Raw genomic sequence first — 12,913 nt, forward strand, 5'->3', positions numbered from 1 at the left:
GTAAATATTTATCTGCCTCTCTGGGAAAACAGAGCACATAACTTCTATTTCTTTGAATTAATAGTCAAACTGTGATCTCGATTTTGGTGACTAGATGCGTGCTTCAACATGTTGGATTTTTTTATTTTTGAAGTGACAGTTTCACAATTAATTGCGATACTACCAAAAGTAGAGTGTTTTCTTAGCCTCTCTTATGTTGAATAAAAAGTGTTCATCCACAAGACCAATGGCTCCATCAAGTGGCAAAAAACAAGGGGCGTTTATGACAACACAGCCATACAGATGGCCTTTAATTAACTTCAAAATTCAGCATACTGCTTATTACATTGATATTGCTCTAAACCGTGTTTTATTGTGTAAATAAAACACGGATCACGTGTATGACATGTACAAATAAACCAACATTTCTATCAGTTTCCAAATGTTTAATGTAAAAGACAAAACAAAACAGGTTTTGGTGACACGGGTGAAAAGAAAGTTATTATTTTGCTCATTTGTCCTTTTCCTTCTGCTCCTTCTCCTTTTTGTCTTTCTCAGCCTTCGCCTCTTCGGCCTCGTGGCGCTTGATGAGTTCCTCCACCTCTTTCTGTTTCAGCACTTTTATTTTTGTCTTCCCATCTTCCCGTGTCAGGGTGGCAATCTCCACTGAAACAGTCGGTGCGAAACAGGGTTTTATTATCGTATACTGTTGGCAACAAGGCAGGACCCAATTTTGGTCCACTGATAGTAAATGGAAATAACAGTAAGAAAGTCCTTTTGCGCCTTACCTTTCTCTGCCGACAGCTTGCTGACATCCATTGTTTTGTTGAGGACTTTGACAGCCAAAGCCAGAGCAGAGGACAGAGTCATCTCTCCCTCTTTGTAGTCCTGCTTCAGCATGGATACGGCAGCCTGAAGCAAAAGAAGTGAACGTGTCAAACGCCACAAAAACAGTGTATTAAAAAAAAATATGTGTATACATGTGTCACTTAGGCCTCTAGAATTTCACTAGAAAAAACACAAACATTTAGAATATCCATTACTATATGGGTTTAACCAAACCCAAGACAAAAAAAATAAAGAAATAAAATAAAAATCAAAGAAACTAAGGTAAATAAAGGATTATCACGAGCTTCTGAGATTTAAGACTACAATCTGGTTTATGTAATGAGATGATTTCACAGATTTTCATTATCAGAGTATTTTCGGGCTTACAGCGCTGTTGTTTCCAATGCAGGTTGCCTTCCAGCCTCCATAGTTGCCACTGGGGTCGCTTTGGTACAACTGGAAGCCGTAATGCTTGTCCCAGCCCATGTAGAGGAGAGAAACACCAAATGGCCTCTTACCTGTCAAGACAAACCACACAGCTATTAGAAAATGCTAAAATACATCTTTTGTGTTTTAAGCAGAGAGGAGAGCTTCTTCACAGATATCAGGTTTGACACACACACAAAAAAGGTATAAAAGTCAGTGTTATGAAGAGACATTTAAAACTACAGATGTTCCTGGCAACAAATTTACTAGTCACTTAAATGACAGGAAAAAAAACCTCACTAGTTGACTAGTCTCGAATACAAAACACACTGAGAAAACACTAAAAACTGCATGCACGTTATTTGGATGTAGATAAATATTTGGTGAATTTTATTGGCTAGAAGAAACTGTTAATCGCGTTTCTTGTTAATCAAATCGTGTTTTAAATGTTGCTGTTATGTGTGTCACTTTGTATCATGGATGTATAACACTGCAAAAACACAAAGTGTCAGATTAGTTTGAAGAATATTGCTAAGCTTAGCAGTGCTAGCAGCAACGGCAACATGCTAGCCTCCACACCTTGCTGTGGATTGTGGTTGCACCTGGCTTTGGTTGCTGTTTCCATACACAGCTGACATACACCTGCTAATTCTTTCTAAAATCAAAGTACTGCAGCATTACACGGGTTAGCATGGCTGTCCTCTTTTTACTCCCACCTCTTTCCCATTCAAAACTTCCCTTCATAGACAGACAGAGAGCGAGGGTGGTGCAGCTGTCTTTCAGGGGCTATAGCCATGGTTAGCAGCTGCTGGCACAGTAATGACTTTGAACCAGCAGCTACAGTTGTACAATAATAAAATAAGAATATTATGTTTAACCGGCAACATGGTGGCATGGTGGTTAGCACTGGTGCCGCACAGCAAGAAGGTCCTGAGTTCAACTCCACCATTAAACTGGAGTCTTTCTGTATGGAGTTTGCATGTTCTCCCCATGTTTGCGTGGGTTCCCTCCAGGTACTCCAGCTTCCTCCCACAATCCAAAGACATGCACTTATTGGGGATAGGTTAATTGATTAATCTAAATTGCCCATAGTTGGGAGTGCGAATGATTTTCTGTTTCTGTGTGTTAGCCCGCCTCTCGTCCTATGACAGCTGGGATAGGCTCCAGCGCCCCCCGCAACCCTGAAAAGGATAAGCGGATGAATGGATGTTTAACTAACTAGTGTTTCTGGTGTTAAAGAGCAAGGGCAGCAGTGTTTAAATGTCTAGTTGACCAGTCAAGCACATCCCCATTTAAAACACTTTAAATGTAAGGACTGACAATAAGTTGAGGAGATTTGCCATGGTGAGCAATGTAAAAGGCTGTGAGCATTAAAACAGACAGTGCATCTTACCTCCAAACTGTGTGTAAGCTTGCTTAATGTCACACAGAGCTGTGACCAGCTGCTCACAGGGTATTGGCTCCTGGTACTGCAATAAATACCTAAGAAGAATTCAAACTGGTTAGTGGTTGGTGTAAATGAGAGAAATGGTTAGAAACTACAGACACATGTTTAAGGCTGTAATCTCAAACTTCAGATCACCAACTATTTAACACATTTTGTGATAAAATAACTCAAGTAATAAGATTCATTTTGAAAGTGCACCAGTCTACACATATTTAGGCTTTTCTTTATTTATGGGTATGAAAACAACTGCTGGTGGTGGTTATATCAGCCTGCATTCACCATCATCTCTTTGTTTCTTATTACAACCATAAATGTGTCTACTTCTGAAACTCACCTCTGTGCAATTAGCCGCAGCTCATTTGTCAGTACATTAGCATCTGATGTGATCCCAGCAACGCTGCAGGCCATGTCTCTGAAAATGTGACCACAAACGCAATGTTAACCAAAAAACAAAATGAATGACTACATTTTGAAGGTAAGAATCTAGTGAAGCTCACTTACTCATTGAGTTTGTAGATCTTCTCAGAGAAGAAAACCTCATCGAGCAGTTTGTGGATGTTGCGTCTCTCTGCTGCCAACAGCACCCCGTCATTTGCTAGGATACCCAGACACGTTCCAGCGTGACCGATTGCTTCCATTGCGTACTCCACCTGATACAGGCGTCCTGTAAATTACAGTCGGGTTTTTAGATGAACAATACTGAAAAAACAAACCCCTTTAAGACCAGTTTTTGGAAAACAGTGGCTATATGAAATACTAAAGAAAAATACTTTTACAACAGTTTCACTATGTATAAGAGCTCACAAGTAGCCCCTGAAGTAAAATACTAAACTCAAATTATTCATGCGTTGACCCAGAGTGTTTATTTCTAGGGCGTTGTACTAGGCTCATTAAACCACATGTTCCTGCTTTAAGTACTAGTCATGAGTTGGTGTATTTTGATAGCTTGTATTTGAAGTTCATAGAGGGATAAAAATAACAAAAACTCATGAGATTGTAATACAATGTAATTATAGAATGATAGTATTAGACCTCTTGTGTTGGATTATTTTGACCAGTACTTGGTTACAAAGTCTTAGATAAGAAATAAAACATACCCTCTGGAGAAAATATGGTTGTCCGGGAATCATATCTGCGAGACTAAACAATAACAACAACACAAAATTAATGCCTATACTAGTTGAGAAAAACAAATAACATTTTGAGATTTTTAAAAAGTGAAACAGCTACGTACCATTTTCTCAAGTCGCTGGCAATATCCTGAAAAAGTAAAAAGAGCAGCAGTTACAGACAGGCGTAAGCTGCAGAAAACAAGACCCACACAACGATGCCTTTTTAAAATTGACACAAGACGTATCTGAATTCAGAGATAAAGAAAGTGGACATATATTTTGCTAAAGTCAGAAAACAAAATAGGTGCTAAAAGTTTCTGAGGCTGGTTTACAAAAACAACGCGTGCTTTAATAAGCCCATGGCAGCTAGTCGGCTAACTGGTGCAGCAGAATGAATCTGCAATATCTCAGCATGCTAGCTAGCAGGCTAACGAGCTAGTTCATAACAAACGAAGTCGCCAAGCTGCTCCACGACAAAAGGAAGTAAAGAAGTAAAATTATGCTAGAATAACAAGTACTGTAGTGACTATATAGTAATTGTGTATTATTTACCTCGGGTGAACGAGTCTAACTTGGCGTACTTCTGCCCAGGATGAGAGGTCCTCTACTTTCAGTTTGGCGTTTCCTCACAAACACCGGCGTACCGCGTCAGTGAAGTAGCCGCTCAGCAGCGCCACCTCTCAGTGGGAGGACCGATCAGTCCGTAACACAGTGCACAGCTCACTGACTGCTGGTTAGTGATGTACTTGAACACCTCCTAATGGCACTTTTAAAAATGACAACTTTACTGAAGCAAAAGTACATCCTCCTCCTTCTTTCATCTGCTCCCTCTAGGGGTAGACACTGCGGATAAACTGCCTCCTCTGTCACACCAACCCTTTGCATGTAGGTTGCATGTCCTCCTGTGAGGAATTTCTCTGTTTTTCCTGCCTGGCAGCTCTATTTTTAACATTCCTAGTCCAATACACCCACTGTCACTCCTCTGCACATATCCAGGCCATCTCAGCCTTGCCTCTCTAACTTTGTCCCCAAACTGCTCAACCTGAGCTGACCGTCTGGTGTACTCATTTCTAATCCTGTCCATTCTGGTCACTCCCAGTGAAAAACTTAAACTCTGCCACCTCCATCTCTTTTTGTCAGCAACACTGTTTCACAGGTCTCAGTACAATCTTGTAAACATTCCCTTTCACTTTTGCTGCCATGTTTTTCTCACAAATAATCAGTCTTGTGCAGAAACAAAAATACTAAATGACTTCTGAGTCATGGCACATGACACAGTTTAGAGTCATAAGGTCATTAGGTATGTTTTTACATGTTGTGGGTCATTGTTGTCATTGAGTTGAACTATTCTTCTGTTTTCAGTTATACTCAGTAAGCTGTTAGTCTTTCTTTCTTTCTTTCTTTCTTTCTTTCTTTCTTTCTTTCTTTCTTTAGATTGTAAATATTTACTTTTATTAATTTAGTAAAATCAATGGAACACCAAGATTATAATATTCTTGGGAACATATTTTATACCATGAATGGTCAATAAATTAAACCAAGTCGCGTTCACTATAATAAACGCTACTTAAACTAATATCAAAAACTGGGCCCTGATAAAGTATATATTCAAAACAGAACTCGGGTAAGTTACCTTTTCTTGCCTCTTGAACTTGCTGAAATACATTTACTACTCCAACCCTGGTGGTGCGCGACAGTAACGAGACAGCTGAAATATCCGGAAGCGTAAAGTAAAAGAAAGCGAAGAAGACACTTTGCATGTGATTGGCTGTTTGAACAGCATGGCGTTTGAATGGGAGCAGGAAGATCTCTGAGAGTTAGCCGACTAGCTTGGAAGTTAGCCAACTCTGTGTTTTCTTGTCTTTCACCCACGCTAGCTTTAGTCTTACATTCCCAGTCGTTTGTTGACGCGATGTTTCATGCTCGACTTAAACTAAGCAGATGACTCTGAAATAAACATATGTCCGAATAGGTAAGTGGTCACTAAGCTAGTTAACGTTAAACCAATGCTAACATCGTTTACCCTGCGGCTAGCGCGGCTTAAGCTAAAATATGTTAGCTAACAACGGTAAACCAGCAGGTGGCAACTGGCACGTTTTGTGAAGCTCTTGGCTTGATCATTGTGTTAGTTGCTATATTAGGTTACGTGTTGTTTTCATCTGAAACACCGGCGCTTCAGTTGACTCCACGTTTACTCGGGAACGCGGTGTCCTCTGATACCGGGGTCAGCTACATTCTGCTATAATGTGTACATATATAATCAGACATTTGTAAGAGCATGGCAGTACAGTTTTTATTTAAGACACTTATTTCTTTAGAAACAGCCTTTTAGCTTTAATTTGCTAGTGTCAGCATGACCCTTGAACTCATTCGTAGATAACTGGATGTACGTTAAACATTACTGCTCAAGGAGAAGTAACAACCAGTTTTGTATTAAAGGTATTTCGTAATATATTTAGGTAATATTAAAAATGGCAAAATGGTACAAGATCACCTAAATTGGAGAGGTTATTATTGCATCCAGGAGGATTTTCATCAAGTTTCTGCACTTGCCCTTCAACTCCAGAATACAGTGTCTAAAAGAGTTTCAGAACACAAAATGTTTGCCAGTTTTTCATTTTGAATATAAAAAACCCCACACACAGTTTCTTTTAGCTGCCACTTTAAAGACAGTTCTGTTTTCTATCTTTTTTTTCCTCTGTGTGTTAGACAAGAATCCGTCTGATGAGGGGGCACCTACAGCTGTCAGGATGCAGCAGAAAAGGAACATCCAGATCATCGAATGGGAGGACCTCGACAAAAAGAAGTTCTACTCCTTCGGGTTGTTCATGACTATGACAATCCGGGCCACAGTCTACCCGGCCACTCTGATCCGGACTCGACTGCAAGTGCAGAAGGGCAAGTCACTCTATGGCGGCACCTTCGATGCCTTCTTCAAGATCCTGCGGGTGGAGGGCGTACGGGGCCTGTATCGTGGCTTCATGGTCAACACCTTCACCCTCATCTCAGGCCAAGCGTACATAACCACCTATGAGCTGGTGAGGAAGTACGTTTCGCAGTATTCAGAGGACAACACCGTCAAGTCACTGGTGGCGGGGGGCTCGGCCTCCCTGGTCGCTCAGAGCATCACTGTTCCCATTGACGTCATATCTCAGCAGCTGATGATGCAGGGCCAAGGGCAGCACCTCACACGCTTTCGGCTTGACTCAAACACTGAGACTGGAAAGCCAAAGAAAGTGTTTGGCCAAACCAGGAACATTATTGCTCAGATTTTTGCTGCTGATGGGTTCAGGGGTTTCTACAGGGGATATGTGGCTTCTTTACTCACCTATATACCGAACAGTGCTGTGTGGTGGCCTTTCTATCACTTTTATGCTGGTAAGCGGAAGCTATACTGCAGTTTCTTGACTTTGAGGCTGTAAGTCTCTTATCTTTTGTGTTTTCATTGTTTTAGTAAATTTGTAGTGTGAATGAATGCTTCATGGCCTCAACATGTGATTAATAACATATCTGCATGTGTAATGTTCTGCAGAGCAACTCTCTAAACTGGCTCCCAGCGACTGTCCTCATCTGATCTTACAAGCCATGGCTGGACCACTAGCTGCTGCTACTGCCTCTACTGTCACCAATCCAATGGATGTGGTTCGAGCCCGAGTCCAGGTAAGCTATTATATTTCTCACCAAATACAAATGTTGGAAGTATAGACTGTATATAAAGGAAAACTGCTTCCTGTCGAATGGCCAACAGGTGGTGGCACCTTTGGTTGCAAAAAGAAGTCTGTGTGAAAATGACCCTTCCTATTCTTTATCACCAGCAGGATTGCCTGTGCTTCCAGCTTTGCATATCCATTTTTAAATGCTGGTCAAAATGCAACCAAATAAGTTAGAGCATTATTTTTTTTGCATATAAAACTCCAGGAGTTGTGCTTACATATCGTGCCTTCAGCATGTCCCAGACCGCTGTTTCCTTCTGCTAATGTCAATCACATGAAAAGCATGTGCAACAACAAAAACATTATAATGCAGATGCGGGTGTTTTATCAATATGATCAGCTGTTCACAGCGCTTCCTGTGTCGCAATATATATCACCACGTTTTCATCATAAACTGTTAAATGTTTTCATGAGCGCCACTAACTGTGAAAACAAAAACAAAAAGATGTAATTCCTCCCCCCCTTTTTTCCCTCTCCAAGGCTTATCACAGCTTCACTTGTGTTATTAAAAAGTCATGTTTGACTTTTGTGCCTTAGAAGTTTGAATGCACTTTTGGAAATGGTCTATGTTGATGTGCATGCATACTTTTTGCATATTGGCCACAATATACATTTATTTTCGTTTTTGCTGCAGGTTATAGCAAGAGTACGGTACCTCAAAAATGAAGTTATGAATGAGAGAATAATGTGTTTAAAAAGACATTTTAAGATTTTTGTTGGTCTGTTGCACTTTTAAGCAAGTTATTTAGTCACTCTGGACTTATTGCAAACATATGATTAAAATTTGGGATATAGCGGTTATATTTATGTATAGCAAGTTGAATGTGTTGCAAAAAAATGGCACTAAAGTCAAAGTTAGCTTTATCTTCAAAAACCATATGTACAGATTATATACAGGAATTTTAAATTGCAGCGCTCCCACGGCCCTCAGTGTTACACTAAACAAACATAAACATTTTATATACACAACAGAGTCCAACACAATCCACTTGTTTGAAGTCAAGAGTTCATGTGCATAAGTCAACTGCACATTTCTATGTGAAGCTTGCATGTTCCCTCTGTGCTTATGTGGCCTTCTTGCCCACATGGCTGCCTTGCCACAGTCCAAAAACAGCCATGCTAGCATAAATAGTAGTTATAAATTGGCTGTAAGTGTAAATGTGAAGAGTTGTCTGGGTGTGTGTTACAGTTGAATCCTTGTAGAGTCTGTGATGTAACGTACACATGTGGCCGAGGCTGTTACCAGCATTCATACCTGCGGGTGTTAACCGCCTTGTAATTAATTCAATTCAATTCAATTTTATTTATATAGCGCCAAATCACAACAAAAGTCGCCTCAAGGCGCTTCATAGATACAGAGAAAAACCCAACAATCATATGACCCCCTATGAGCAAGCACTTTGGCGACAGTGGGAAGGAAAAACTCCCTTTTAACAGGAAGAAACCTCTGGCAGAACCAGGCTCAGGGAGGGGCGGCCATCTGCTGCGACCGGTTGGGGTGAGAGAAGGAAGACAGGATAAAATTATGTCCAGGTGTCTTATATGCGATGGCAGCCTTAATAGAAACAAATCTATAAAGTCATTATAAATAATGCTGTGATTATTAGTCTCTATACTGAGGTGGTGATGGTTCTCTCACTGATAAACTGAAGAACTGCAGAGAAAATGTAGCCAGAAATGCACAGGAGGGATCGAAAGTACAGAAAAGGCCGATTACACTGGTTGCTCCATCGATGTGACGTGTAGTTACATTTCCAGAGAGGTGCATGTCATGTCGGGTTATGCCATAGTGTAGAGTTTCAGAGGTGTTTGTGGTTATGACATACCTACAGTGATGTTTCAATGCAGAAGTCAAAATCAACTATTAGCCCAGTGATAAATTGGCAACCTGTCCGAGGCGTCCTCCCCCTCCACCACCCTTAATGGATGGTCTCATTTGGGTCAAACATGATCAGGAAATGTCATTTATTTATTTATTTATTTTGGATCGGTGCTTCTTTAAGTTCTCTCTAAACCGTAGATGATCTGGTAGCCCTTATTTCAAGACCAGATCCAGCTTGTAAAACAAACAAACAAACAAATAAAAAAAACATGACCAAAGAGTAAAACTTTCTTTTGACAATGACTCACAATATTTTATTTTTTAACTAACTCGCAGTTTCTCCCTTAAAGCATAAATATTACATTACTAAATGAAAATAAGGAAATGTTTGCCTTGACTGACTAGATTAAACACATTACCCAGCCCTACTCTTAGCTGTGATGTTTGTGTGGTTCTAAATGGTAATGGGATTTGTATGTGTTTAGGTTGAAGGGAGGAACTCCATCATTGAGACGTTCAGGGAGCTGATCAAAGAGGAGGGCTTCTGGGGATTGACCAAAGGACTGTCTGCACGCATCATTTCATCCACACCCACCGCCATCGTCATGGTGGTTGGCTATGAGACACTAAAGAAACTGAGTTTGCGACCAGAGCTGGTGGATTCAAGACACTGGTAGAAGATATCTGGAGAGACAATAAAAGGACCAGTTTATTGTGCCATTTGTAGCCGTCAACCCTAATTTAGACTTTGTGTGTAAGTACTGAGTGAAAAAGGGTTTGCTTTAATTGCATATAACAGCCCTGGGGTCAAAATGGAGTAATTTAAATTCACACTATGAATTCTAATCTTCAAACTTCAAACCAACTTAACATGAATTACCTGGCTATTAAGAATATTAACCAGGTTTACAGTTTTTATGTGTTGCCGATTAACAGAACCTGCTGCCGTTTGGTACGAATTAAAGGGGTGATGCCATTTTGTTTCAGTAATGGTGAGGGCATGGAAGATAATGCAGCCTAATGGGACTTACTTTATATATTTACTTTATATATTTGATCCTCATATGTGTTGGCATTTTGATGATTGAAAGTCTTGTTTGAGGACCTTTGCTGTGGAGAGTTGATTGCTGACAGTTATTCTGTTTGATCATTTGTGAGAGTAACCAGATGGTTACTGTAGTAACCTGTGTTTGTGCTCTTCTAAAAAAAAAAGCCAAGAAGTGTTTTGATGATGGTTTGCATAAAGTTCATTTAACTGGCGATGACACATTCACACCAGCAGTAAATAAATCTTTCCCAAGTGTTTGTGTCCTTATGTTCACCAGACTGGCTTTTATCTCCATTTGAAGTTCCTTTTTCTTGGCCTTTTTTTTTTTTTTTTTTTTTTAAACCTGCCTTTTTAATGCTTTTTAAAGCTGTGTGCATCAGCCAGGTTGCATTCAAACATTTCACTTTAGAATCAATGTGACAGATTTTTATTTTGATTTAAAGTCATCATGCAATTGACACGATCCAAAACATGGTGCATATACCGTATAATGTTTTATTTACACTTTTTACTGACTTTACTGAGGGGTTTTATTAGCAGTGTTGAAAATATCACTGTGATCAAGCTGGTTAGTAAAAGGCTCATTTAGTGTTTTGTTATCTAACTGGAAGGCGACTACAAGTGAAATCTTTCCATTATGCTCGGGCTGTGACTCTAACCTGGTTGTGAACTAACTGCTGTTTCGCTATTGTGACAGTATATGTGCAATAATGTGAATGCTTTGTCCATTTCAGCACAATGTATTTGTATGTTTCCTCTAAACTGTGTGAATTTTAAAAAGACCTAAATTATTATTATTATTTTTTCAGATTTATTTTCTTTTGGGGAATATGGTGACTAAAATTTGCTTAAGAGGAGTAACTTTGGGCTCACATAGATGTTTTTAGTTGCACTTTATGGAAGGTAGTCTATTACAAAACAAAACATTTATTTTAAATAATCTAAAATGGTCAGATTGTAGAAAGGATTCTAAGACAGGAGAAGGTAACGCGTCTAAACGTTTAGGTGGAGCCATAACTGTCCATGTGTTAAGTTGCGCGTACGTCTGCTGTGTTGGAATAACTCACGGGATCCCAGTTGGACTTTGGAATGAACTAAGACTAAGACTTCATATGGATGAGCTGGGAATTAATGCAAAATGGTTTTTTAAGATTAATACTTTTTTCCCCATTTTCATTTCTGCAGCCTCGAGTGACTAATGAAAGTGATATATTTTTGTCTTTTACTGTAAATCTAAACCTGATTATGTCACGCAGAATACACCTGGGTTCATATCATGTGTCAGTGTGTCTTCAGGTATTTGTTCAATAAAACATAAGAGCTATAAAAACTATAAAAAGGAGTCTGTCAGTTATTATAGTTATAGTTGTTTCTACTTGAATCTTTGACTTTGCTTTTAATCCAGTAGTTTCCATATTAGGTTTTCTTGTTTCCATTCAGTTTTTATTTATTTCCAGTTTAATTTTTGATTAGTTTCAGTGTTGGCTTTAGTGTTGTTATTGTTTTTATCTTAGTTATTCAAGGAAATAATCTCACTGAGATTAAAATCTTTCTAATTATTATTGTATTGAGGGTGCATCTCAAAAGTATGTCAATATTGTGCATTCCTGTGTACGGTCCTCGGGTAGTTCAACGTGCAGATAAGAGGGTCTGATGGGACAATGTGTTTCCTTGATGTTCACCTAACCGTAGGGCATCCATAGATCTTATCCAAGGTGACGCTCTGGCACCAAAGGTCATATCTCATTATGTTAGTTAGATAATGAGATGAAAGGATCTACTTTACAAAGTCCACTGGGTTTAAATGGTGTTATTCCCAATAGAATAGCTTTGCAAATATTTTAGTGTGAAGACTGGAATCCTTGTTATCATAATAATAAAAGTGTTAGTGTACAGTCACACATTTTCAGTTCTTCAGAAAGGTCGCTGGAGACCTACACGAGTGAAAAACTCTTTAAAATCAGATTAAACAGATTGCAGCACCAACGCAACTGACACGAACGTTAAAAAGCTAAATTGGCATGAGCTGGACAACAGATGGCAAAAGGCAATGCTCTTACAGCGTACACTCTTCGCTCTGAGCCTGTCACACATCCTCCAACTGTCTCTCTATGCCAAACAAAACGTTCACTTTCCCTTTTGAAAATAAAGCCACCCAGAGACCAACGGACAAATCTACTGATGAATGAAACAAACAAGGAGGCCGAGTGAAGACGGCAGAGGCCTCCTTTCAGCTGACACTTCCTGGTGGGATGACAGAGTGCTCCCTGTTCTGAGCTATACATTAATTATCAAGCCATGTCTGGGAGGCATTTTGTCAAAAAGATTGATGAGGGGCCGTCAGACGGAGAACAAATCTGACTTGGCCAGGGTTAAAGGGAGGGCCCCTCATTCTCATGGGATGTAATGGTGGTAGCTGTGTGAGGGTGTGTGGTGCACTGAAAGCATCCACATGAGCGTGGTATCGAAAAGACGATTACACAAGAAAGTTGTTTGATATGTGAAAAGAGGGCAAATAGTGACCACAAAGGAGTTTTA

At 39.7% G+C, this 12,913-nt stretch overlaps 2 protein-coding genes across 2 annotated transcripts; one reads left to right on the plus strand and one right to left on the minus strand.

Annotated features, from left to right (window-relative positions):
* Positions 1–259: 259 nt before the first annotated feature.
* Positions 260–4,502, minus strand: psma4 (proteasome 20S subunit alpha 4). Its single transcript, XM_035909114.2, has 9 exons — positions 4,345–4,502; positions 3,915–3,940; positions 3,778–3,820; positions 3,182–3,344; positions 3,015–3,092; positions 2,627–2,715; positions 1,195–1,325; positions 768–891; positions 260–645 (listed from the first exon to the last, which is right to left on the minus strand). The coding sequence occupies exons 2-9, from the start codon at positions 3,915–3,917 to the stop codon at positions 491–493; spliced, it is 786 nt and encodes a 261-aa protein (XP_035765007.1). The 5' UTR covers positions 3,918–3,940; positions 4,345–4,502; the 3' UTR covers positions 260–490.
* Positions 4,503–5,551: 1,049 nt separating this feature from the next.
* LOC102781959 (solute carrier family 25 member 44-like) lies at positions 5,552–10,638 on the plus strand. Its single transcript, XM_006793827.2, has 4 exons — positions 5,552–5,764; positions 6,502–7,170; positions 7,325–7,452; positions 9,813–10,638. Exons 2-4 carry the CDS (start codon positions 6,543–6,545, stop codon positions 10,002–10,004), a joined length of 948 nt encoding a protein of 315 aa, XP_006793890.1. The 5' UTR covers positions 5,552–5,764; positions 6,502–6,542; the 3' UTR covers positions 10,005–10,638.
* The last annotated feature ends 2,275 nt before the right edge of the window (positions 10,639–12,913 follow it).

This window comes from Neolamprologus brichardi, chromosome 1, assembly GCF_056152115.1.
Source record: "Neolamprologus brichardi isolate AB-2024 chromosome 1, ASM5615211v1, whole genome shotgun sequence".
Classification (NCBI taxonomy): Eukaryota; Metazoa; Chordata; class Actinopteri; order Cichliformes; family Cichlidae; genus Neolamprologus; species Neolamprologus brichardi.

Excerpts from the sequence above, each read along its gene's own strand:
- LOC102781959 (XM_006793827.2), top strand. The coding sequence starts at position 6,543 with ATGCAGCAGAAAAGGAACATCCAGATCATCGAATGGGAGGACCTCGAC. Across the intron at positions 7,171-7,324 it reads TTTCTATCACTTTTATGCTG|AGCAACTCTCTAAACTGGCT; the intron begins GTAAGCGGAAGC and ends AATGTTCTGCAG. Across the intron at positions 7,453-9,812 it reads TGGTTCGAGCCCGAGTCCAG|GTTGAAGGGAGGAACTCCAT; the intron begins GTAAGCTATTAT and ends GTATGTGTTTAG.
- psma4 (XM_035909114.2), bottom strand. Across the intron at positions 2,716-3,014 it reads CTGCGGCTAATTGCACAGAG|GTATTTATTGCAGTACCAGG; the intron begins GTGAGTTTCAGA and ends AATTCTTCTTAG. Across the intron at positions 892-1,194 it reads GCATTGGAAACAACAGCGCT|GCTGCCGTATCCATGCTGAA; the intron begins GTAAGCCCGAAA and ends CTTTTGCTTCAG.